This window comes from Panulirus ornatus, chromosome 29, assembly GCF_036320965.1.
Source record: "Panulirus ornatus isolate Po-2019 chromosome 29, ASM3632096v1, whole genome shotgun sequence".
NCBI classification, from domain to species: domain Eukaryota; kingdom Metazoa; phylum Arthropoda; class Malacostraca; order Decapoda; family Palinuridae; genus Panulirus; species Panulirus ornatus.
The window spans coordinates 10366326-10390185 of record NC_092252.1 but is presented as its reverse complement, the minus strand read 5'-3'; the positions used below and the strand labels follow the sequence as shown (position 1 = coordinate 10390185).

At 39.4% G+C, this 23860-nt stretch overlaps 2 protein-coding genes across 4 annotated transcripts in view; one reads left to right on the top strand and one right to left on the bottom strand.

Annotated features, from left to right (window-relative positions):
• Positions 1-17556, top strand: part of LOC139758076 (chitooligosaccharidolytic beta-N-acetylglucosaminidase-like) — a 35674-nt gene extending 18118 nt beyond the window's left edge. For both annotated transcript variants that reach the window (XM_071679156.1, XM_071679158.1), the window contains exons 2-6: positions 3218-3315; positions 8989-9913; positions 11267-11413; positions 12734-13255; positions 17277-17556. In XM_071679156.1, the coding sequence (XP_071535257.1) occupies positions 3218-3315; positions 8989-9913; positions 11267-11413; positions 12734-13255; positions 17277-17453 (1869 nt within the window). In that variant the 3' untranslated portion in view covers positions 17454-17556. The remainder of the gene's footprint in view (positions 1-3217; positions 3316-8988; positions 9914-11266; positions 11414-12733; positions 13256-17276) is intronic.
• Positions 17557-17697: 141 nt separating this feature from the next.
• Positions 17698-23860, bottom strand: part of LOC139758077 (ionotropic receptor 21a-like) — a 99227-nt gene continuing 93064 nt past the window's right edge. Inside the window, exons 4-5 of one of the 2 annotated variants that reach the window (XM_071679159.1) lie at positions 23611-23754; positions 17698-20468 (exon numbers count right to left, since the gene is read on the bottom strand). In XM_071679159.1, coding sequence (XP_071535260.1) covers positions 18819-20468; positions 23611-23751 — 1791 coding nt within the window. In that variant the 5' untranslated portion in view covers positions 23752-23754 and the 3' untranslated portion in view covers positions 17698-18818. The remainder of the gene's footprint in view (positions 20469-23610; positions 23755-23860) is intronic. The other variant, XM_071679160.1, reaches the window with a different exon arrangement.

Here is a 23860-nt window from a genome sequence, read left to right as displayed (position 1 = left end):
TAAATATGGTACCAGAATTAGGAGTCGAGTTCCAAGTGAAACGTTAGAATCCACTAACATGCCCCCCCCCGTGGAAGAGCGAGGAGTGAGTGACGACCTGATCATGACCTCTTTCTTTTTAAACCAACTTGATGATGCAAAGCATTGAATAATCAATTTTTTCGAAAGAAAGAATTTTGTTCAAACATGCAAAGAAAGAATGAGCTTTGTTCAAATATGTAAAGAAGTACTTTTACAGCGTAAGATTGGTTGATTAATACTATAAAGTGAAAGAAAATATGGTAAATGTGGAGAGAATACAATATATCAAAAGAGTATACGACAGTAAATTATTAGTTGCAAGAGATGGGACCCAAAACACTATTGTTAAGGACCCCAGACGTTATTAATTGTTAACAATTGCACACGCAGACTAACCAGAGAACATAACCTTATACTGAACAAGAAATTTTGAAAGAAAGATGTGAAGAAGTAGCTTATAATATAAAAGAGGTGGATGTAAGGAACAAGGCGACTGAAGGCAGGTAATGCAAACAGCGTACAAATTTGTTTGGTACTAGAGAATTTTCAAGAATTGGGGCATTACAAGTGTAAGACTCCCTGCACACTACAATTAAAGGCAATTTCATGCTTGCATTATATACACACACACACACACACACATATATATATATATATATATATATATATATATATATATATATATATATATATATTCCCTGGGGATAGGGGAGAAAGAATACTTCCCACGTATTCCCTGCGTGTCGTAGAAGGCGACTAAAAGGGAAGGGAGCGTGGGGCTGGAAATCCTCCCCTCTCGGTTTTTTTTTTTTTTTTCATTTTCCAAAAGAAGGAACAGAGAGGGGGGCCAGGTGAGGATATTCCCTCAAAGGTCCAGTACTCTGTTCTTGACGCTACTTTGCTAACGCGGGAAATGGCGAATAGTATGAAAGAATAACGCTACCTCGCTATCGCGGGAAATAGCGAATAGTATGAAAAAAAAAAAAAAAAATATATATATATATATATATATATATATATATATATATATATATATTATCTTGTCATGAGAGATAAGTAAGAGGGAACACATGTATCCCTGCTATAATGCTACCCTGCTACGCCGTGGTGACAGGTTTTGAATAATCCCCAGCCTCTCCCTCCCTGCGTCCAGCGCGACGATAAGACCTTTGGTCGTGACCTTTTACCTAAACCTTAAAGGTCAAAAGGTTGTCAGCAGAGACTTCAGAGCAACAATAAATGTAGATATACAAAAGTTTGAACAGTTACTCTCAGCAGGCGAGATGTCGAAGTGATTTAGCACATTAGGTAAGTGAATATGGGGAGACGCAAAGAGACATGGTAATTTGATGCTAATTGGGTATATGATTATATTACATGAAAAGTTAATGCATGGTACAGTATACAAAAGGTGTGGCACTTCCACTTACTGTCGGATTTAAGTGTTAACCTGTATAGAAAATGTTAGTGTGCACGTGAGAGTATTCACGATACAGGAATATAAGAGAGTGGTGTAGAATCTCATTTTCGTGAAGCATTGCTAGAACAACAGAGTGGCCTTTATTGACATAAACTGTTCTAGCTAGGGATGCTGTTAACATCACCAGCGATGAGACCGTTGCCATTACCACCAAAGATAGATTGTTGCCATCACCAGTGATGAGACCGTTGCCATTACCACCAAAGATAGATTGTTGCCGCACACCGTGAGTGGACCGATGCTGACGCCTTCAGAGGAAGACAGTTGCCGTCACCACAAGGGGTAGACCGTTGCCAATACCACTTGGGGCGGACCGTTGCCGACACCTTTAGAGGAAGACCGGTGCCGTCACCATCAGGGGTAGACCGTTGCTGTCAACGCAAGGGGAAGGCGGTTGCCTTCGCCTCCAGGGGTATACCGTTATCACCAAGGGTATATTATTGCCGTCGTCTTCAGGGGTAGACAGGTGCAGGTTTCACTGCATCATTAGCCATCCCCTGTACTCCGATAGACTACGAAACCTTTTGTTAGATCCGTTTGCCGACCTTGGTATCACTGACGCGGCGCCCAGGGAGTCTTTGGTTTTGACGACGATTGAAGATGCCTTATTTTGTTCCAACATTACAAGTGTTTAGTGCTTATATTCTCGTCAGCCCTGTCTGTCTATGTGTGTGGAAACATTCTTTACATTCTTGTTAGCACGGTAACTCAAGAACATTATATACAACAAAAGCTTCATACTTAAGAAAAAAAAATGCGAGTACTATATACCAGAAGTAATGAGCCATGGAAAGTTCAACTCTAAAATAAATGTCAGTTAAGTAAATCAAAATGTCTTTTTTCATTTTACTTGTGGAGGAGCATTTGCCAATACAGGTGCCTCTTGTTTCCAGATGGAGTCATTCGCATAAAAAGTATTTTGCATTAATCAAAGGGATAATGAAAAGGATACTGCTGTTCAAGTGAGTAATGTACAGTTAACGATATGGAACATCATCAGTTTACCTTTATATTCACTCTTGTTTATGTTGATTCCAAAGAATTGTGTCACTGTAAGCCTGCTTGGTGCCCAATAATGTCATATACTGCAAGGTTTTTTTGAACACCATTTCCCATATTAATAAGCCCTGCTTTGAGTTAAATGACACTAAAAATGTCAGTTTGCCATATTTATCATTATCAATACAAATATGTTAAAAAGGCATTTCCTGTCTATCATTCAGCATTCCTGAGTTGTTACAATCGCAAAAGGAAAAAAAAAAGAAACATTCTCACAATTTCGTGGCCCAGGATCTAATCAGTTCGTCACTTGCCTAAGAAATACCTATGGTGTAAATCTGTTTGTCCATAGGCAGACACACAGATAGACGAAAGAAACTGGGAGGACGGCATAATGTCCCACGTGAACCATGTTTAGTGAAGACATAAAAACAACACAAGCGGGAGAAGCCATGTTATGCAAGACTTGCCAGAAATCTCATACAGCACCTTCCCGAGGCATCATGTCAAACACTAGATGAGATTATAGTTGTTATAGTTTACCTTCCAGGTGACTTAGGATTCAATATTACGTATTTTATGAAATGTTACTGTTGTTTCTGTATTATATTTTTATGAATTCCACATAAACTATTACTGCTACATTCTGAAAGTGCCTTGTTACACTTCCTTTACATATTGGAGTTTTAAGTCAACTTACAGACGTGTTTATTGCAGGTGGTAACAGAGCGCATAATGAGAGGCCTTCTTGTGTGTGGAGGGGCCTTCCTCCTGGCAAGTATTAGCCTAACTCCATCTGCAGAGGCTTTCTTCGAGTAAGTACAACACCATCGGACAGAAATCACACTTCAGGAAATAAAAGGGTGTCAACTCCAACTGCTAACACCACAAAGGCTCACCCATTATTAACAAACAACAGTCTCACCCTCATTACACTAAACTACACAAGAGCCTCATCCTCATGAGACACTCAAGAGGATCACCCACGAACTAGAATGATAAAGGAATCATCCAAAGAATTAACATAAGAGCTTCACTCAACACAGGAGTCCTACACAGTGAAAGCACTTGGTAGTCTTTACTCCACACAACTGAAGTTACCAAAAGGAACTAATGTCCCACCAAAATAGTATGACCCAACAAAGGGGTACCCTACTGACAGTACCACAAAATAGGAATGGAGTTTCTAACCTCCCGATCCCACCCCTTTTAACTGCCTTCCGGGACACACAGGACTAGGTGGGAAGTATTCTTTCTCACCAATTCCCAGGGATATATATATATATATATATATATATATATATATATATATATATATATATATATATAGCTTCTTTCAAACTATTCGCCATTTCCCGCGTTAGCAAGGTAACGTTAAGAACGGAGGACTGGGCCTCTGAAGAATATCCTCACCTGGCCCCCTTCTCTGTTCCTTCTTTTGGAAAATTAAAAAAAAAAAAAAAAAGAGGGGAGGATTTCCAGCCTCCCGCTCCCTCTCTTTTTAGTCGCCTTCTACGACACGCAGGGAATACGTGGGAAGTATTCTTTCTCCCCTATCCCCAAGGATAATACATGTACATATACATATCAAAATACACACACACACACACACATATATATATATACATATATATATATATATATATATATATATATATATATATTTTTTTTTTTTTTTTTTTTTTTTTTTTTTTTTTTTATACTTTGTCGCTGTCTCCCGCGTTTGCGAGGTAGCGCAAGGAAACAGACGAAAGAAATGGCCCAACCCCCCCCCCCCATACACATGTACATACACACGTCCACACACGCAAATATTCATACCTACACAGCTTTCCATGGTTTACCCCAGACGCTTCACATGCCTTGATTCAATCCACTGACAGCACGTCAACCCCTGTATACCACATCGCTCCAATTCACTCTATTCCTTGCCCTCCTTTCACCCTCCTGCATGTTCAGGCCCCGATCACACAAAATCCTTTTCACTCCATCTTTCCACCTCCAATTTGGTCTCCCTCTTCTCCTCGTTCCCTCCACCTCCGACACATATATCCTCTTGGTCAATCTTTCCTCACTCATTCTCTCCATGTGCCCAAACCACTTCAAAACACCCTCTTCTGCTCTCTCAACCACGCTCTTTTTATTTCCACACATCTCTCTTACCCTTACGTTACTTACTCGATCAAACCACCTCACACCACACATTGTCCTCAAACATCTCATTTCCAGCACATCCATCCTCCTACGCACAACTCTATCCATAGCCCACGCCTCGCAACCATACAACATTGTTGGAACTACTATTCCTTCAAACATACCCATTTTTGCTTTCCGGGATAATGTTCTCGACTTCCACACATTTTTCAAGGCTCCCAAAATTTTCGCCCCCTCCCCCACCCTATGATCCACTTCCGCTTCCATGGTTCCATCCGCTGACAGATCCACTCCCAGATATCTAAAACACTTCACTTCCTCCAGCCTCTCACCATTCAAACTCACCTCCCAATTGACTTGACCCTCAACCCTACTGTACCTAATAACCTTGCTCTTATTGACATTTACTCTTAACTTTCTTCTTCCACACACTTTACCAAACTCCGTCACCAGCTTCTGCAGTTTCTCACATGAATCCGCCACCAGCGCTGTATCATCAGCGAACAACAACTGACTCACTTCCCAAGCTCTCTCATCCCCAACAGACTTCATACTTGCCCCTCTTTCCAAAACTCTTGCATTTACCTCCCTAACAACCCCATCCATAAACAAATTAAACAACCATGGAGACATCACACACCCCTGCCGCAAACCTACATTCACTGAGAACCAATCACTTTCCTCTCTTCCTACACGTACACATGCCTTACATCCTCGATACAAACTTTTCACTGCTTCTAACAACTTTCCTCCCACACCATATATTCTTAATACCTTCCACAGAGCATCTCTATCAACTCTATCATATGCCTTCTCCAGATCCATAAATGCTACAGCATCAGGCCATGTGAAGCGTCTGGGGTAAACCATGGAAAGTTCTGTGGGGCCTGGATGTGGAAAGGGAGCTGTGGTTTCGGGCATTATTACATGACAGCTAGAGACTGAGTGTGAACGAATGGGACCTTTGTTGTCTTTTCCTAGCGCTACCGCGCACACATGAGGGGGGAGGGGGATGTTATTCCATGTGTGGCGAGGTGGCGATGGGAATAAATAAAGGCAAACATTGTGAATTATGTACATGTGTATATGTGTGTATGTCTGTGTGTGTATATATATATATATATATATATATATATATATATATATATATATATATATATATATATATATATTTTTTTTTTTTTTTGTCACTGTCTCCCGCGTTTGCGAGGTAGCGCAAGGAAACAGACGAAAGAAATGGCCCAACCCACCCCCATACACATGTATATCCATACGTCCACACACGCAAAATATACATAACTACACAGCTTTCCATGGTTTACCCCAGACGCTTCACATGCCCCGATTCAATCCACTGACAGCACGTCAACCCCGGTATACCACATCGCTCCAATTCACTCTATTCCTTGCCCTCCTTTCACCCTCCTGCATGTTCAGGCCCCGATCACACAAAATCTTTTTCACTCCATCTTTCCACCTCCAATTTGGTCTCCCTCTTCTCCTCGTTCCCTCCACCTCCGACACATATATCCTCTTGGTCAATCTTTCCTCACTCATTCTCTCCATGTGCCCAAACCATTTCAAAACACCCTCTTCTGCTCTCTCAACCACGCTCTTTTTATTTCCACACATCTCTCTTACCCTTACGTTACTTACTCGATCAAACCACCTCACACCACACATTGTCCTCAAACATCTCATTTCCAACACATCCATCCTCCTGCGCACAACTCTATCCATGGCCCATGCCTCGCAACCATACAACATTGTTGGAACCACTATTCCTTCAAACATACTCATTTTTGCTTTCCGAGATAATGTTCTCGACTTCCACACATTCTTCAAGGCTCCCAGAATTTTCGCCCCCTCCCCCACCCTATGATCCACTTCCACTTCCATGGTTCCATCTGCTGCCAGATCCACTCCCAGATATCTAAAACACTTCACTTCCTCCAGTTTTTCTCCATTCAAACTCACCTCCCAATTGACTTGACCCTCAACCCTACTGTACCTAATAACCTTGCTCTTATTCACATTTACTCTTAACTTTCTTCTTTCACACACTTTACCAAACTCAGTCACCAGCTTCTGCAGTTTCTCACATGAATCAGCCACCAGCGCTGTATCATCAGCGAACAACAACTGACTCACTTCCCAAGATGTAATATAGAGTTTCACCAGAGAACTTCTCACTCCAAAGGAGTGGAAATAGGGAAGCCTTGATGCTGTAGGATCTTGAAACGAGGTCGAGTAACACCATGTAACTTTCTTTGAAAAGTCTTTAGGCTATTATTATAAGACAGTGGAGTTCCCAAGGAGCAGTTCTTTCTCAAGCTCTCTTCAATCTCTTCCCAAATGACGTCCCCATTACCTCCAGCATATCACAACATGAAGATCCTCTTATTTACAGATGACCTCATAATCACATCACAACACCTTGACATAACAGCAGCAGCAACGAACATGCAGCACTACATAACACAGTTGGATCAATGGCTCATTCAGAACAGAATGTCTGCATCTTCACAGAGGTCTTTACAATCACTCACTTGACCCCAGATAAGCACAAATACAGCTCCAACCTCCTAGTCACCTTGAATGGACAGTCACTTCAACAGAACAAAACACCCACCATTATCATACTACATTCATTCGCCACACCAAAAACTTTAACACAAAAGAAGTGCACAAACGTAATGCCTCAGAACACTAACTGGCACCTGATTTGGACAAAAATGAATATCCCTTAGCATCCTCTACAAATAATTCATCCACTAAACTATATCTCACCAGCATGGTCTTCCACCCTCTCAAAAACAAATATAACATAGTTGCAAAACCACACAGAATAGACCACCTAGAACAGTCAGTGGCTGCTTTAGCAACCCAAAACACCAATGTTGAAAACAATGATCCCCAGTACAATCCCACCTTAACATGCTTTGCACTCAGTTCAGTTTAACAGCACTAGACCCCTCCCACTCAAACCACTCCATAACTAACCACCAGCCCCCTCACTTTCATAAAAGGCTACAATTATAGTAAAGAATTAGTCATAAGCACTGGCGCTATACCATGTATATGACAACACATGCTAGTATCACTTATTTGGTAACAACATTCACACCAATCATACCACAAATAAATTTACCCAAACACCACACTAGACTTATACAATATCTATGACTTCATAATGCATACATTATGATTCATAAATAGTAAAATCAACTACCACTTTCTGAAGGCTCATGATACTATCACTACATGGGAGTATTCCCACACTAACACCAGAAAGGTATATCACTCACTGTCACCACACAGTATGCACACACTAACATCTATTAGTAATCTCACCCACACACTACCACTACACTGTAAACTCACCCTCCTCCATTAAAAGGAGTCTCATCCTTACAATAATACCACAAGAAGTGTTATATCATAATGCCAATACAAGTTTCTTCCCAGGTTACAATTGCAAAATGTCTCATTTACACATTTACACCACAATGTAGTAACCCCACTGATAATATATTTATATCTCATCTGCATATGATCAAAAGAGTTTGATCCTTCACTAACACTGCATTAGAGACTTACTCATGTTATAACACAGCATGGGTGGATATTACTGAAAACATGCACCACTTTCACCATACTCTAACCATTATCAAAATAAGGAATTATAAATCACATGCACTTATGGATTTTAATTCACATACTGACACAACAGAGAAGCTTTTCCTACACATATCACCTGAGTCTCATCTACAGATTAATACTAAGCTTGATCAATTCTGATGCATCCAAACATAAGTCTTCCAAACACTAGCACCACAAAATCATGTACAGATACAATTATCTAAATCAGGCAGTATGCTTATGACATTTCATCCTGTAGCAATTATGCATATCAAAACTTTCCTCAATATCATACCAAAATAATGCTTAAGCCTCTTCAGTTCTCTAAAGCCCTATATCATGCATAAGTTTTTATATGGAGAAAACACAGGTATACTTACACCACAGTTACGTTCTTGATATGTAACATGCAGATGCTTTTGAAATTCTTTTGTGAATAAGTATAAAAAATTCATAATGTAGACAGAAAACACTATTCAAAACCTTTCCTGACTTTCCAGTACACATAGATACTAGAAAACTGTATATCATGCCTTTGTTATCCAGTGGATAACTTAAGCAGTGGTTCCTTTGTGTAGTCTCATAGGGCCTGTTCTTTTGGCTTTGTCCACCAATGTCTTTCTATTTGAAATCTTATTAGGGGTGAGTACAATAAATATCAAAGAGATTTAAGTTTTGCTTACCCCATACAGGTTGCCATCACCGTGGGGATACAGATGTAATAACAGCACATGTGTGAAAGAGGAAAACTCAGGAGTTGGGGGCCTGGTGACACTAAACAAATGCAAACTGACATGTGGCCCCTATGGTGTCCTGTGGCCCCAGCCTACTGCAGCTTTCATTGGCAATGAAGTGGTTGAGTTCCTCCCCACAAGCATCACACACAAAACAACCTGTGTACAACAAGTGTGTGACCTCTTGGAGGCAGCACTTACAATTTTTAAGGATAACCTGCAGCAATACCATCCTGACTATAATTTTAACTCTACAGCATGGAAAGGTCCCTGGAATCCAGCAACGGAAGCTCACACTCTCCAAATCGATGTAACTGTGAAAGGTGAAGAGACACGCCTTACTCTGGATACACTTGAATCGTATGAGTTATCAGTTATCACTAAAAGCGATATTACCACGGCCACCATCATTGCACCAACATACTTTGGTGCCCGCCATGCTCTTGAGACCTTGTCACAGCTAATAGAATATGAGGAAAACAGAGACTCACTCATGATCGTCAGTGATGCCAATGTCACTGACTCCCCAAATTTCAAATACCGCGGGATACTTCTCGACACATCTCGCAACTTCTTTGATGTGAAGTCTATTGAGCGAACACTTGATGCAATGGCTGCTAATAAACTCAACACTTTCCACTGGCACATCACTGACAGCCACTCCTTCCCACTTTATCTTGAAAGTTTGCCTAATATGGCCTTCTATGGTGCCTACACTTCTCGTCAGATCTACTATCCAGCAGATGTGCGTCATCTGGTAGAGTATGGCCGAGTGCGTGGTATACGTGTGCTGCCAGAATTTGACGCCCCAGCTCATGTAGGCAATGGATGGCAGTGGGGAGAAATGCAGGGGCTTGGCAAACTCGCTGTTTGTGTAAACAAGGTAATTATGTTATCTGACTCATTTGTTTAAATCTCTCATCAATAACCAGTTAGTTTGAGAATCTATTATAGCACTATCTTTTTATGTATCTGCCCAATCATCTATCCTTTTTCTAAAAACCATTACTCATTTCAAGTAAGATAAAATTTACAGTCACCCATCTCTTTGAAGTTAACAAAACAAAGATTCTCATGCCATTCATTTCTCACCCTTGTATGCCCTCCAATCTGACAAAATTTACAAGTAAGATTGACTTATCCTTAAGTGAAAACATATTGTACCTCTGTTGTACACATGAAATCAGCAGTTAAAGAGGTATATTAGAAGAGGCTGAATGGTCATGACTGCAATGAACACTCATAGGACAGGAAGTGTCATACTCATGGTGTTTGTCATGGACAGCTGCTAGTACTTTAAAATTCAGTAACTAAATATTCATTTATATAAGTATCTTTTCATTTCATATATCACACAATGAATATTATATTAGGGGGAATTTTTAGTGAAGTCTTCTGATAACTTATAAAAGTGAAACTCAAATTCTATCACATGACAAAGAGTATTTTCAAGTGTATCATACAGTTTTTAAGAAAATCGTAGGAAAGTCAGACTAATATCTTTTGATTTATCTCAGTTATTTGTAAAACACAATTCCACTGATCTCATCACAAGCAGTGAATACAGAGAGGAATTATGAGAAAAAGGCTTTAGGGATATGGATGATCATGTTTAAATCAGGCTATTATGCATCATGCTGTATTAACATTCCCTTTCAGACTGTAGGCAGACTAGTTAAAGGTTAAGTATATTACATAAAAGGATAACTGTAAATATTCATTCATATATCATAAATGCTACAACTCATTCATCTTCATTTGTAAAGTCCATGAAAGAGCTCATTTTCTCACATCTTCCCAGCTGCAGTTGAGTATTGTTTTGCAACACTTATTTTTATGTAAGATTGCTTTTACAGCTTTCTACTTCAAAATATCAAAACCATTTAGACATATCTTTGTAGATGTTTGTGATAAAATTTCCCGCTTCAGTTATCTAGGTATTTTTTTTTTTTTTTTTTTTCAAAAGAAGGAACAGAGAAGGGGGCCAGGTGAGAATATTCCCTCAATGGCCCAGTCCTCTGTTCTTAATGCTACCTTGCAAATGCAGGAAATGGCAAATAATTTGGAAAAAAAAAAAATATATATATATGAATGGGAATGGAGTTAGACAGTAGACATAATTTTCAAAGACTAGATACATCATTTTTTTCTTAAATTTGGAACAGCAGAAAACCCTCTGGCTAAGTTCTTAGATTTTTATTATTCCAATAATAATGAACTTCAATTTGGTCACCAGGAACCGTGGCAATCATACTGTGTGGAGCCTCCCTGTGGGCAGCTTAACCTGGCCAACCCCAAAATGTATGAAGTTTTGGGCCAAATTTACAATGAAATAGTTGAGCTGTTTAGCCCTATTGATTTGTTCCACTTTGGTGGAGATGAGGTTAGTAGTTTGGCAGTCTACATACAATATGTCTTTCCTCAATGTTCAGCGAGATTGTTCATGCCAAGTTTCCTTCATGTTCCCTTATCTTGGTGCAGCTGCACATAACCCTACATGTTAATTCCTCTCTCACCTATATGCTTCATCATTCTTTCTCTTCATCTCACCCCTGGCATCCCTCCTCCTCTTCCCATCAGTCCACTCATATTTGCTCTAATTGTCCTTTTATCATCCATCATTTATATGTGCCCATACAATCTTAGAACTCACCCCTAAGATTTTACACTGTCACACATCTTAATAGCCTCATTTGCAATCCAGTCTATCATATTACTTCACTGACAAAGAGGATATATGTGGAACGAGAAGTGGGAAACCAAATTGGAGGTGGAAGGATGGAGTGAAAAAGATTTTGAGTGATCGGGGCCTGAACATACAGGAGGGTGAAAGGTGTGCAAGGAAGAGTGAATTGGAACACTGTGGTATACTGGGGTTGACGTGCTGTCATTGGACTGAACCAGAGCATGTGAAGTGTCTGGGGTAAACCATGGAAAGTTTTGTGAGGCCTGGATGAGGAAAGGGAGCTGTGGTTTTGGTGCATTACACATGACAGCAAGAGACAGTGTGAATGAATGTGGCCTCTGTTGTCTTTTCCTAGCACTACCTCGCAAGCACGCGGGGGGAGGGGGGGGTGCCATTTCATGTGTAGCAGGGTGGCAGCAGGAATGGATGAAGGCAGCATGTATGAATATGTACATCTGTATATATGTATATGTCTGTGTATGTACATGTATGTATACGTTGAAATTCATAGGTATGTATATGTGCGTGTGTGGGCGTTTATGTATATACATGTGTATGTGGGTGGGTTGGGCCATTCTTTCGTCTGTTTCCTTGCACTACCCGGCTAACATGGGAGACAGCGACAAACTATAATAAAAAAATAATAGTAATACTAATAAAAATAATGATAATGATAATAATTATTTTAATAAGAAAACAATAATATCAATGGCATATCAATTTCTTGATTTTATACCTGCTAGCCTATTCCCCATTGACAATAATGGTACTGATGATAATAATCTTAATAATAATGTTATAAGTTTCTTTGTTACTTGTATTCATTTAAAATTTTTATCATTTTTCTACAAACAAATTCAATTTATTGATCAATCCTATGACTACAGTGCACACTAAAGTCAAGGAAGTTACCATTCTTTATGAAATACCTCCCCTTTTTATGAGGTACAGAACTTTAAAAGGATAAGTTTGTTACTCATCATCATTTCCATGTTATTCATTAATTGTTTATTGTAGGTGAACTTAAACTGCTGGAACACAACAGAGGAAATCGTGTCTTGGATGACTGATAACAATTTTGGTCTGGATGAGGATGCCTACTACAATCAGTGGAATGTCTTTCAAAATAAATCCCATCAGCTCCTCACCTCTGCCAACAGTAACAAAGAGGTTCCAGGAATCATGTGGACATCTCATCTTACAAAGAAAGATCACATTGACCAGTTCCTCAGCAACAACCAATACATCATCCAAATATGGACCACGGGTGATGATCCACATATTGCTGAACTTCTAAATAAAAATTACCGTTTGATATTCAGCAACTACGATTCTTGGTACCTGGATTGTGGCTTTGGGGCATGGGTAGGTGATGGCAACAATTGGTGCAGCCCCTACAAGGGATGGCAGAAAGTCTATGACAATAGCCCACATAAGATTGCTACCAACCTAACTGGTTCATCACATACAGACCTCATTCTTGGTGGTGAGGCAGCACTTTGGAGTGAGCAAGTGGACGAAACTGCAGTAGACTCCAAAGTAAGTGATGAAGTTACAGTTTATGGGTATATTGACAGAACTGTAAATAGCCTAAAATAAAACAAACAGCATCAGGACCCATCTAAAGAAAGATTTGTCATAACAATTCTAATAAACAGTAGGCAGTAAAGTTAGCTTCAAACAGAAAGAGTAGAAACTGTTTTTCTTCAACTTCTGCTTTTGACCTCACATTCATACATCTGGGACTACTAAACCATCAAAGATGCCCAATTTCACCCCTCTTCTCCACATTCCTCAAAGCTCCTGGAACCTTCACCCCTTCATCCATGGTTCCATTTGCTTTCATCTCAACTCTTTGGTATTTGAAACACTTCACTTCCTTGAGATTTTCTCCATTCAAACTTCTAACCCAACTAAATCATTCATATATATATGTATGGTATTGCAGTGGAATTTATTAAAAAATGGGGTGACTATAGTTAACTGGTTGGTAAGGTGATTTAATGTAAGTATGACTCATGGTGAGGTGCCTGAGGACTGGCGGAATGCTTGCATAGTGCCATTGTACATAGGCAAAGGGGATAAGAGTGAGTGCTCAAACTATAGAGGTATAAGTTTGTTGAGTATTCCTGGGAAATTTACGGGAGGGTATTGATTGAGAGGGTGAAGGCATGTACAGAGCATCAGATTGGGGAAGAGCAGTGTGGTTTCAGAAATGGTAGAGGATGTATGGATCAGGTGTTTGCTTTGAAGAATGTATGTGAGAAATCCTTAGAAAAGCAAACGGATTTGTATGTAGCATTTATGGATCTGGAGAAGGCATATGATAGAGTTGATAGAGATGCTCTGTGGAAGGTATTAAGAATATATGGTGTGGGAGGCAAGTTGTTAGAAGCTGTGAAAAGTTTTTATCAAGGATGTAAGGCATGTGTACGTGTAGGAAGAGAGGAGAGTGATTGGTTCTCAGTGAATGTACGTTTGTGGCAGGGGTGTGTGATGTCTCCATGGTTGTTTAATTTGTATATGGATGGGGTTGTTAGGGAGTTGAATGCAAGAGTTTTGGAAAGAGGGGCAAGTATGCAGTCTGTTGTGGATGAGAATGCTTGGGAAGTGAGTTAGTTGTTGTTCGCTGATGATACAGCGCTGGTGGCTGATTCATGTGAGAAACTGCAGAAGCTAGTGACTGAGTTTGGTAAAGTGTGTGAAAGAAGAAAGTTAAGAGTAAATGTGAATAAGAGCAAGGTTATTAGGTATAGTAGGGTTAAGGGTCAAGTCAATTGGGAGGTAAGTTTGAATGCAGAAAAACTGGAGGAAGTAAAGTGTTTTAGACATCTGGGAGTGGATCTGGCAGTGGATGGAACCATGGAAGCGGAAGTGAATCACGGGGTGGGGCAGGGGGCGAAAATTCTGGAAGCCTTGAAGAATGTGTGGATGTCGAGAACATTATCTCGGAAACCAAAAATGGGTATGTTTGAAGAAATAGTGGTTCCAACAATGGTGTATGGTTGCGAGGCGTGGGCTATGGATAGAGTTGTGCGCAGGAGGGTGGATGTGCTGGAAATGAGATGTTTGAGGACTATATGTGGTGTGAGGTGGTTTGATCGAGTAAGTAATAATAGGGTAAGAGAGATGTGTGGAAATAAAAAGAGTGTGGTTGAGAGAGCAGAAGAGGGTGTTTTGAAATGGTTTGGTCACATGGAGAGAATGAGTGAGGAAAGATTGACCAAGAGGATATATGTGTCAGGGGTGGAGGGAACGAGGAGAAGTGGGAGACCAAATTGGAGGTGGAAGGATGGAGTGAAAAAGATTCTGAGTGATCAGGGCCTGAACACGCAGGAGGGTGAAAGGCGTGCAAGGAATAGAGTGAATTGGAACGATGTGGTATACCGGGGTCGACGTGCTGTCAATGGATTGAACCAGAGCATGTGAAGCATCTGGGGTAAACCATGGAAAGTTCTGTGGGGCCTGGATGTGGAAAGGGAGCTGTGGTTTCGGTGCATTATTACATGACAGCTAGAGACTGAGTGTGAACGAATGGGGCCTTTGTTGTCTTTTCCTAGCGCTACCTCACACACATGAGGGGGGAGGGGGTTGTTATTCCATGTGTGGCGAGGTGGCAATGGGAATGAATAAAGGCAGACAGTATGAATTATGTACATGTGTATATATGTATATGTCTGTGAGTGTATATATATGTGTACATTGAGATGTATAGGTATGTATATTTGCGTGTGTGGACGTGTATGTATATACATGTGTATGTGGGTGGGTTGGGCCATTCTTTCATCTGTTTCCTTGCGCTACCTCGCTAACGCGGGAGACAGCGACAAAGCAAAATAAATAAATAAATAAATATATATATATATTCATTTATATATAAAAAATAAATAAAATATATATATATATATATATATATATATATATATATATATATATATATATATATATATATATAAAAATATATATATATTTAAGAATGAACAGGACCACGGACTAATCCCTGTGGCACCTCACTTTCTCATGTTCAGCCAGGCCTCATCTTAGTCAGCTTTTAGTGCTGGAGGAGTCAATCTCCTAAAAATCATTCTCCACATGATCTAAAGACAAATCATCATTGTCGGATAATTCAAGATCACCTACCTGGTCCTCTAAATCTAGCTAAAAGTCACTTAGTTTCTTTCCTAGTAAAACTCATGAAAGTTTGCTCTCATTGGCAAGGCTGGAGGATGACTGGCTGTGGTGGGAAATTATCATGTACCTCAGGCATATCCCAGACTCAACACACTGCCTTGAAATTGTGAGGTAAAACTCATTGCAAAAATATCTGTCTATAGGACTGCTCAGGTTCCATAATTATCTGTCTGGATGCATTAAGGGGAAATATTTCATCATTCTTCTTGGTAAAATTTCAACAGTAAGCACAGAATGGAGGACTTTATTCAGTGCACAGGCTATCTCAGTCACCACCACAAGTTTCTCTTTGTCCATTTGTTAGTCTTGGGATTATTTCTATGTTAGGAATTTTTTCCGTATTCATGTTTACTCATCATTCACTTAACATTCCCCCAGTATTCTCATGAATTCTTGGCATTCTGTGCTCTTTTCTGTTAACTTATAATGCCCTTAAGTTTTTCTCATGATATATTTGTTTAATTTTCATCCTTTCATCTTTCTTGGTATTTTTGAATTACAGTAAGAATTAATTTGATATTAGAAAAACTCCACTTCTTTTCAGCTGTATTACCATAAAGGAAATTTATCCAGATACTGTTGCTAACTTTGTGCCTCATTTGCCAAAGTTTGCTTATCTGTAATCTGGGATAATGAGTTTGTTAATGTTGATATCAAAGCTTGTATCTATTTCTAGCCTAATAATGTTGTGGTCACTGCTTGCCAGGACCTCACCTATTTCACTGGATTTGATTAAGTTGCAGTTCGTGGTGAGAATCAAGTCAAGAATATGGTTGCTTCTAGTGGATAATAACTTGCTAGTTTAGAAGTGTTTTCAATCAGGTTAATCTATTTACCTCTTGATCGATTAGGTGTACTCCAGTCTAAACTAGTCAACTACAATTATAATTTCCTTGTATGCAATTGATTTTTCTTTATTGTATATAATTATGTCATGCTCTTCCTTTTGCTTTTGAGTTCTGTATGTGAAACCAAAGGCTGACAAATTCATATTTTTGTCAACTGTATCTGTGTACAGGATCTGCATCCATCTTGTTTACTTTAACTACACTAAGGCAGTTATCAGAAGCAATCAAACCACCTCCTGCCTTGTTCAAACGGTGTTTAGTGACCAATCTCTTTCTAGTTACAGTTAATATGGCTATTAGATGTTTGTACTCCATATTTATCTCTTTCTGAAGTGCTATAATGCTTGGTTTTTCAGTTCCTGCAGAATGCTTTTGGTCTTGTTGTAAGCAAATGGATATTTTGCAAAGTATGTGTAAATAATTTGCTGAAATATTACAATGTAATGTAATCAGATGTCCATTTCTTTTCTCTGTCTTTCTGTTGAAGACATATAAATTAATGCTGAGGAAAAACATTGCAGCTGTGGCCTCGTGGTTCAGCGCTAGCAGAGCGGCTGTGGACCAACCCCAGCACTAACTGGGAACAAGCCGAAACCCGCTTTGTTCATCACCGTCAACGGATGGTCAAGAGAGGTATCATGGCTGAAAAGATCCAACCTCAGTGGTGCCACCAGAATGAAGGCCTTTGCTACCTCTAAACTTTCCCTACCAGTGGGAATACCATGCTTGATGCTCTAACCTTTGTTTCAGCAGCAACATTAATTTAGTACCTCTTCTGTAAACAAAACTAATGGATACAATGCTGAAAGTATTTTTTATCCTACATTGCTTTAAACATACTTTCAAAAGTTGACACTGGTGGTTCACTGAACCACAAACAACTCAATGGGGTTAAACATTAATCTTTGAAATATATTTTAGTGATTCAATATTCATGGTAATCATAAAATGCAAAAATTAGGATAGAGTTAAGAAAAAGACATTATTCAAATTTGCATGAGTTTGACAAAGGGAAGTATGATACAAGGAATAATTTGATTTTTCATGTTTTGATATTCTTAATTGCAGTGGTTCCTTGGCAGCTGATATGCAACTACTGTCTCACAACCTATTCTGCATACTTTAGATCATTTATGATTAAGCTATATATATGAACTCATCAATGCTGCAAAAGATAAATCAAAGAGCCCTGACTGCATTATCCATAGAGAATCAATTGAATTTCAACAGAGATCTTCAGAAGAAAAATACTGGAAATAAAAACCAATAGCAACTTTTACAACAACAAAAAATGCAAGTTGCTTGTCCAGCATATGTTTGACATATCATCATTTTCTATCATTAAGACACACCTGTGTTGTGATATTAATAAAAGCTACTGTGCTGATTGTCATTGAAAAAAAGCCAATCGATTCACCTCAAGATTCCTTACATATCACTTTGCAAGGACAGTTGTTCATGAAACAAATAAGTGAAAAGAACTAATGAGTCTACCAATATTTTCAACCCAAAAAAGTAAATCCTGAGCCATAATAGCTGATTTAGATAAGAGAGCAAACACCTCTTCCATAAGTTGCAGAATATCTGATTCTACCTATTTAATACAAGTGATCCATCCTGTGCAATAACTGTACTCCAAACTGTGTCAAGTACAGGTACCAATATTTGACCCAACCCATACTGTGCATTTAGTTCTTACCTTGTGAATTAACTAATCTAACCATGACTTGCACTTTATGCAACCCTTATACTGTATTCAATCCAACCCCTGAATCTATTAAAGGAAATAAATGAACATAGATTTTTGACAACAGGTACTATCACATATTGCTTTGTAATGTTTCAAAGACATAATGAAAATGTGAGCCTTAACAACATAGTCAATATGAGGCACATGAGAGTAGCTCAACAGTAAGTTTACCAACTTCTTGTTTATGCAACAGCTTAGCTTCATTCTTGTAAACAAATTTTTCTTATTTTTCCAGAAGGGATTTCCTTTCATCAGATATCACAATCATTAGGTTATTCCCTGTCTTAATGGATGGGCATGTTGAAGCAGTAAGTTATTGGCTTTGTTTGGAATACAGAAGTTCCAGTATCAGAATGATAGCTGATACCAGGTACCCAATACCAAGTTTGTAGAACACTCCCTGGAGATGTGCCAGGTTGAGGGCCCTACCCCGTATCTCTTCTGCTGGGATGTGGGGACGCTTGCTAACATACTGACTCCTGAAGTACACTACCACCTCCTCCTGCCATTTTTGCATCACCCCAGATTCAAAAAGTCGTAAGATGATACTATCAAAGAGAGACTTTAATGGAGAATTCTTTTGGTAGGCAAGGCCAATGCTGTAAAGGAGGAGGCATTCAGGCACAATTCTAATAGTAGTATGACTGCCATAAGTATACCGGGCTCCTGCTTGAAGCTCTAAATACTGTTTGTTTTCAATCAAGGCAAATTTTCCAGCTTCAACTTTATCAAACAGAGAGTCCAGGTCTACATCTGTTTCCAAGATATCAATAAACTTCCGGACAGTTGGATCAATGGAGGCAGCAAACTGTGTTTTCCAGAATGCATGGCCACCAAGCCTCAACCCACTTTTTAATAATTGTTCCATTGTATCAATGGGCGCTGACATTTGTGTCACAGATAAAAAAGCTACCAGGTTGGCAGAGTAAGCTGTTGCAATAATGAAGCCAAAGAGCCACAGGAATCCTACATATACACGAACTGGATGGTGATATGGCACACTGTTGAATGAGCGCACTGTTAATGCACCAAGAACATAAAGATAGTCATATGAAACACTAAAGAACTCTGATGATTCAGGAATAACACTAAGATCCACAATAGAGTACAATACAATGCCACCTACTGCTAAAACCACACCTACAAATATCCATGTGTCCCTGGTAAAGGGCATCAAAGGAGATTTCCAGTTTAACACTGGTTTTGATGAAGGTGCTACAAAGCAGCCACGCTCAAAATTATAGGGAACTGAGTAATCAACTTGTTTCCATCGATGCAATTCTAAGAACATATTACAAACACCAATATCAACCAACTCATTGAAGACTTTCCCTACCAGGCCAACCCATGAGCCATTAGGAAGCTCAAACCCCCACAGCTCATCATGACTTACTTCAGTAAATTCAGCAGAGAAATTTTTTGCTCGTGCAAGTGTCTGCACAATTTGCATGTCGACTCCCAGTCGACTGATAATATTGTGATGTTCATCATGGACATACACAACACTAGGTGGATGGTCAAACGTTGCAACACGTAATACAACTCCTTGTAAGTCTCTAAGTTTACTAGGGAAGAGATTTTGGTTTTGATGAAACTTTCCATCCTTCCAAGTGTCTAAAAGTACAACTGAGGAGGTATGTGAATACAGCTGGTGGGTCCATGCCAGGATATGCTCATTTTGTGGCTGCAAGATCAGTAATTTCTCAGTTTTCTTAAAGTTGTACAAGGATGCCACATCTGAAGGTCTGAATGTGCTGTTATCAGAGCCAAGGAGGAGTAGGATGTAGTGGGCATGATAGTTCCAGAGGGAATGCGGTTGATGATAGATGGCTGCATGATAGTGACTGATGTCAGCATGAAGGAGCACCGCATCTCCGTCCATCAGTAAGAATATGTAGCCATCACATTGAGACCGACTCCATGTATCTTCCATGAGTAGTACCTCGTCTTCCAGAGTGTAGAGCTGGAAAAACATAGTACAATTTATTCTATGGAATTCCCATCAATCTTAAGTGTTCAGCTACTCCCTTACAAGTGATCAATCAGATTACAGGGAAGTATCTAAATTGCAAAAAATATTACTTGCAATTGCTTGGTATTAGGAATCAGCTGACAAAAAACCTGTATTATATAAATCATCAATTACACAATGGTTATTCAACAGAGGTTACAGATTATGAATATATGTTTTTGTAAGTTTCTACAAGGTTTCATTCGCTCATGTACGATTAAATACATACAATGGCTATTAAGAAAAAGATCTGTGTATATATTCTACAGTATAAATTCCACACCACTTTTCCATTAGTGAAGGTCTATACAAACTGGATAGCTTTGTCATCGGCAAAATATATAAAGTAACCCCTTTCCTGTCCACATTATAAAACCTTATGGCAGGCATGGTGCCAGACCTGAACACCACCAACCCAAACACCACCATCCGGTAACACTTGTTTACCATTGGCTCTTGACTACATCTCTTACTTGTATATCAATTGACTGTTCTAAGTCTTCTACTGTATCCCATTTTTGTACCTCCCCTGACAATGGGATCATTACACAAAAGTGCACTTGGGATTTATCGTGTTTCATTTTCCTTATGGCGGGTGGTGACGGGAATGGATGAAGGCAGCAAGTATGAATATGTACATGTGTGTATATGTATGTCTGTGTATGTATATGTATGTAAAAATTGAAATGTATATGTATGTATATGTGCATGTATGGGCTTTTACGTACATATGTGTGTATATGAGTGGTTGGGCGATTCTTCGTCTTTCCTTTCACTACCTCACTGACGCGGGAAACAATGATTAAGTATAATAACAATAATAGTAACAATATATATTCATACATGATCACCGTTTCCTGCTTTAGGAACAGATGAAGAATGCAATCCAAACCATTTCAATACACCCTCTTCTGTTCTCTCAACCACCTTTTTTTATTGCCACACATCTCTCATACCCTTTCATTACTTACTCGATCAAACCACCTCACACCACACACACACACACACACACACACACACACACACATATATATATATATATATATATATATATATATATATATATATATATATATATATATATTATTATTATATTTTTATTTTGCTTTGTCGCTGTCTCTGGCGTTTGCGAGGTAGCGCAAGGAAACAGACGAAAGAAATGGCCCAACCCACCCCCATACACATGTATATACATACACGTCCACACACGCAAATATACATACCTATACATCTCAATGTACACATATATATACACACACAGACATATACATATATACAAATGTACATAATTCATACTGTCTGCCTTTATTTATTCCCATCGCCACCTCGCCACACATTAGCATATTACTGGGAAGATGTGCTGAAGATGAAGCAAGATAAAGTTCAGTAATTTCAAGAGAATCAGTCTGTCCTGGTTGTCTTAGTTTTTTGATGCTTAACATTTGGTGAAGTAAGGCATTTACATCATATGTTTTAATTTAATGAGAGTATTTTTCCTTATTTTCAGTAACTTAAGAATATTTTTATGGTACACATGAATTGATGTATATGACTGTATATATATATATATATATATATATATATATATATATATATATATATATATATATATCTTTCTTTCAAACTACTCGCCATTTCCCGCGTTAGCGAGGTAGCGTTAAGAACAGAGGACTGGGCCTTTTTTGGAATATCCTCACCTGGCCCCCTCTGTTCCTTCTTTTGGAGAATTAAAAAAAAAAAAAAAACGAGAGGGGAGGATTTCCAGCCCCCCGCTCCCTCCCCTTTTAGTCGCCTTCTACGACACGCAGGGAATACGTGGGAAGTATTCTTAATCCCCTATCCCCAGGGATAATATATATATATATATATATATATATATATATATATATATATATATATATATATATATTATCCCTGGGGATAGGAGAGAAAGAATACTTCCCATGCATTCCTCACGTGTCGTAGAAGGCGACTAGAGGGGACGGGAGCGGGGGTCAGAAATCCTCCCCTCCTTGTATTTTAACTTTCTAAAATGGGAAATATATATATATATATATATATATATATATATATATATATATATATATATATATATATATATATGTACATAATTCATACTGTCTGCCTTTATTCATTCCCATCGCCACACATGGAATAACAACCCCCTCCCCCTCATGTGTGCGAGGTAGCGCTAGGAAAAGACAACAAAGGCCCCATTCGTTCACACTCAGTCTCTAGCTGTCATGTAATAATGCACCGAAACCACAGCTCCCTTTCCACATCCAGGCCCCACAGAACTTTCCATGGTTTACCCTAGACGCTTCACATGCCCTGGTTCAATCCATTGACAGCACGTCGACCCCGGTATACCACATCGTTCCAATTCACTCTATTCCTTGCACGCCTTTCACCCTCCTGCATGTTCAGGCCCCGATCACTCAAAATCTTTTTCACTCCATCTTTCCACCTCCAATTTGGTCTCCCACTTCTCCTCGTTCCTCCACCTCTGACACATATATCCTCTTGGTCAATCTTTCCTCACTCATTCTCTCCATGTAAAACGCTCATAAATGCACATATACATACACATACAGACCTATACATATATACACACATATGTACATATTCATATTTGCTTGCCTTCATCCATTCCTGTCGCTACCCCGCCCCACAGGAAACAGCATCGCTACCCCCACTTCAGCGAGGTAGCGCCAGGAAAATAGACAAAAAAGGCCACATTCGTTCACACTCAGTCTAGCTGTCATGAGTAATGCACCGAAACCAAAGCTCCCTAAACACATCCTCGCCCCACAAGACATTTCCATGTTTACCCCAGACACTTCATCTGCCCTGGGGACAGGGGAGAAAGAGCACTTCCCACGCAATCCCCGCGTGTCGTAGAAGGCGACATTATTACCAGATCGCGGTCAGATGTAATCATAAGTATCGTGAATACACTAAAATAATGAAATCTATACCTCCACTACAGGTAGCCAAAGAAAATCTAAAATACATAGAGGGTAACAGTTGCTGAAAAAAATAATGGAGTATATGAACAGAATGTCCTACGCAGCACCAGATCTCTGACCCTCACCTTGACACCTTGCGGGGCCAAGGACGCCCTAAGACTCTCGGCAGCAGTGGCAGTAGCAGCGCCTTCCGAGAAAATGGTAAGTGAGCATTCCACCAGATGGCGGGCGACAATGGCAGCCACAGGACCTCCGGCCGAAACCATCACCTGTGTGGGAACAGTGTCAAACTCCGGGGATTCATATTTCTTTTCACTGAGACAGATCATATACTGTTCCAGCATTATCTTTATTTAAACTTTCCTTTAGAAAGCA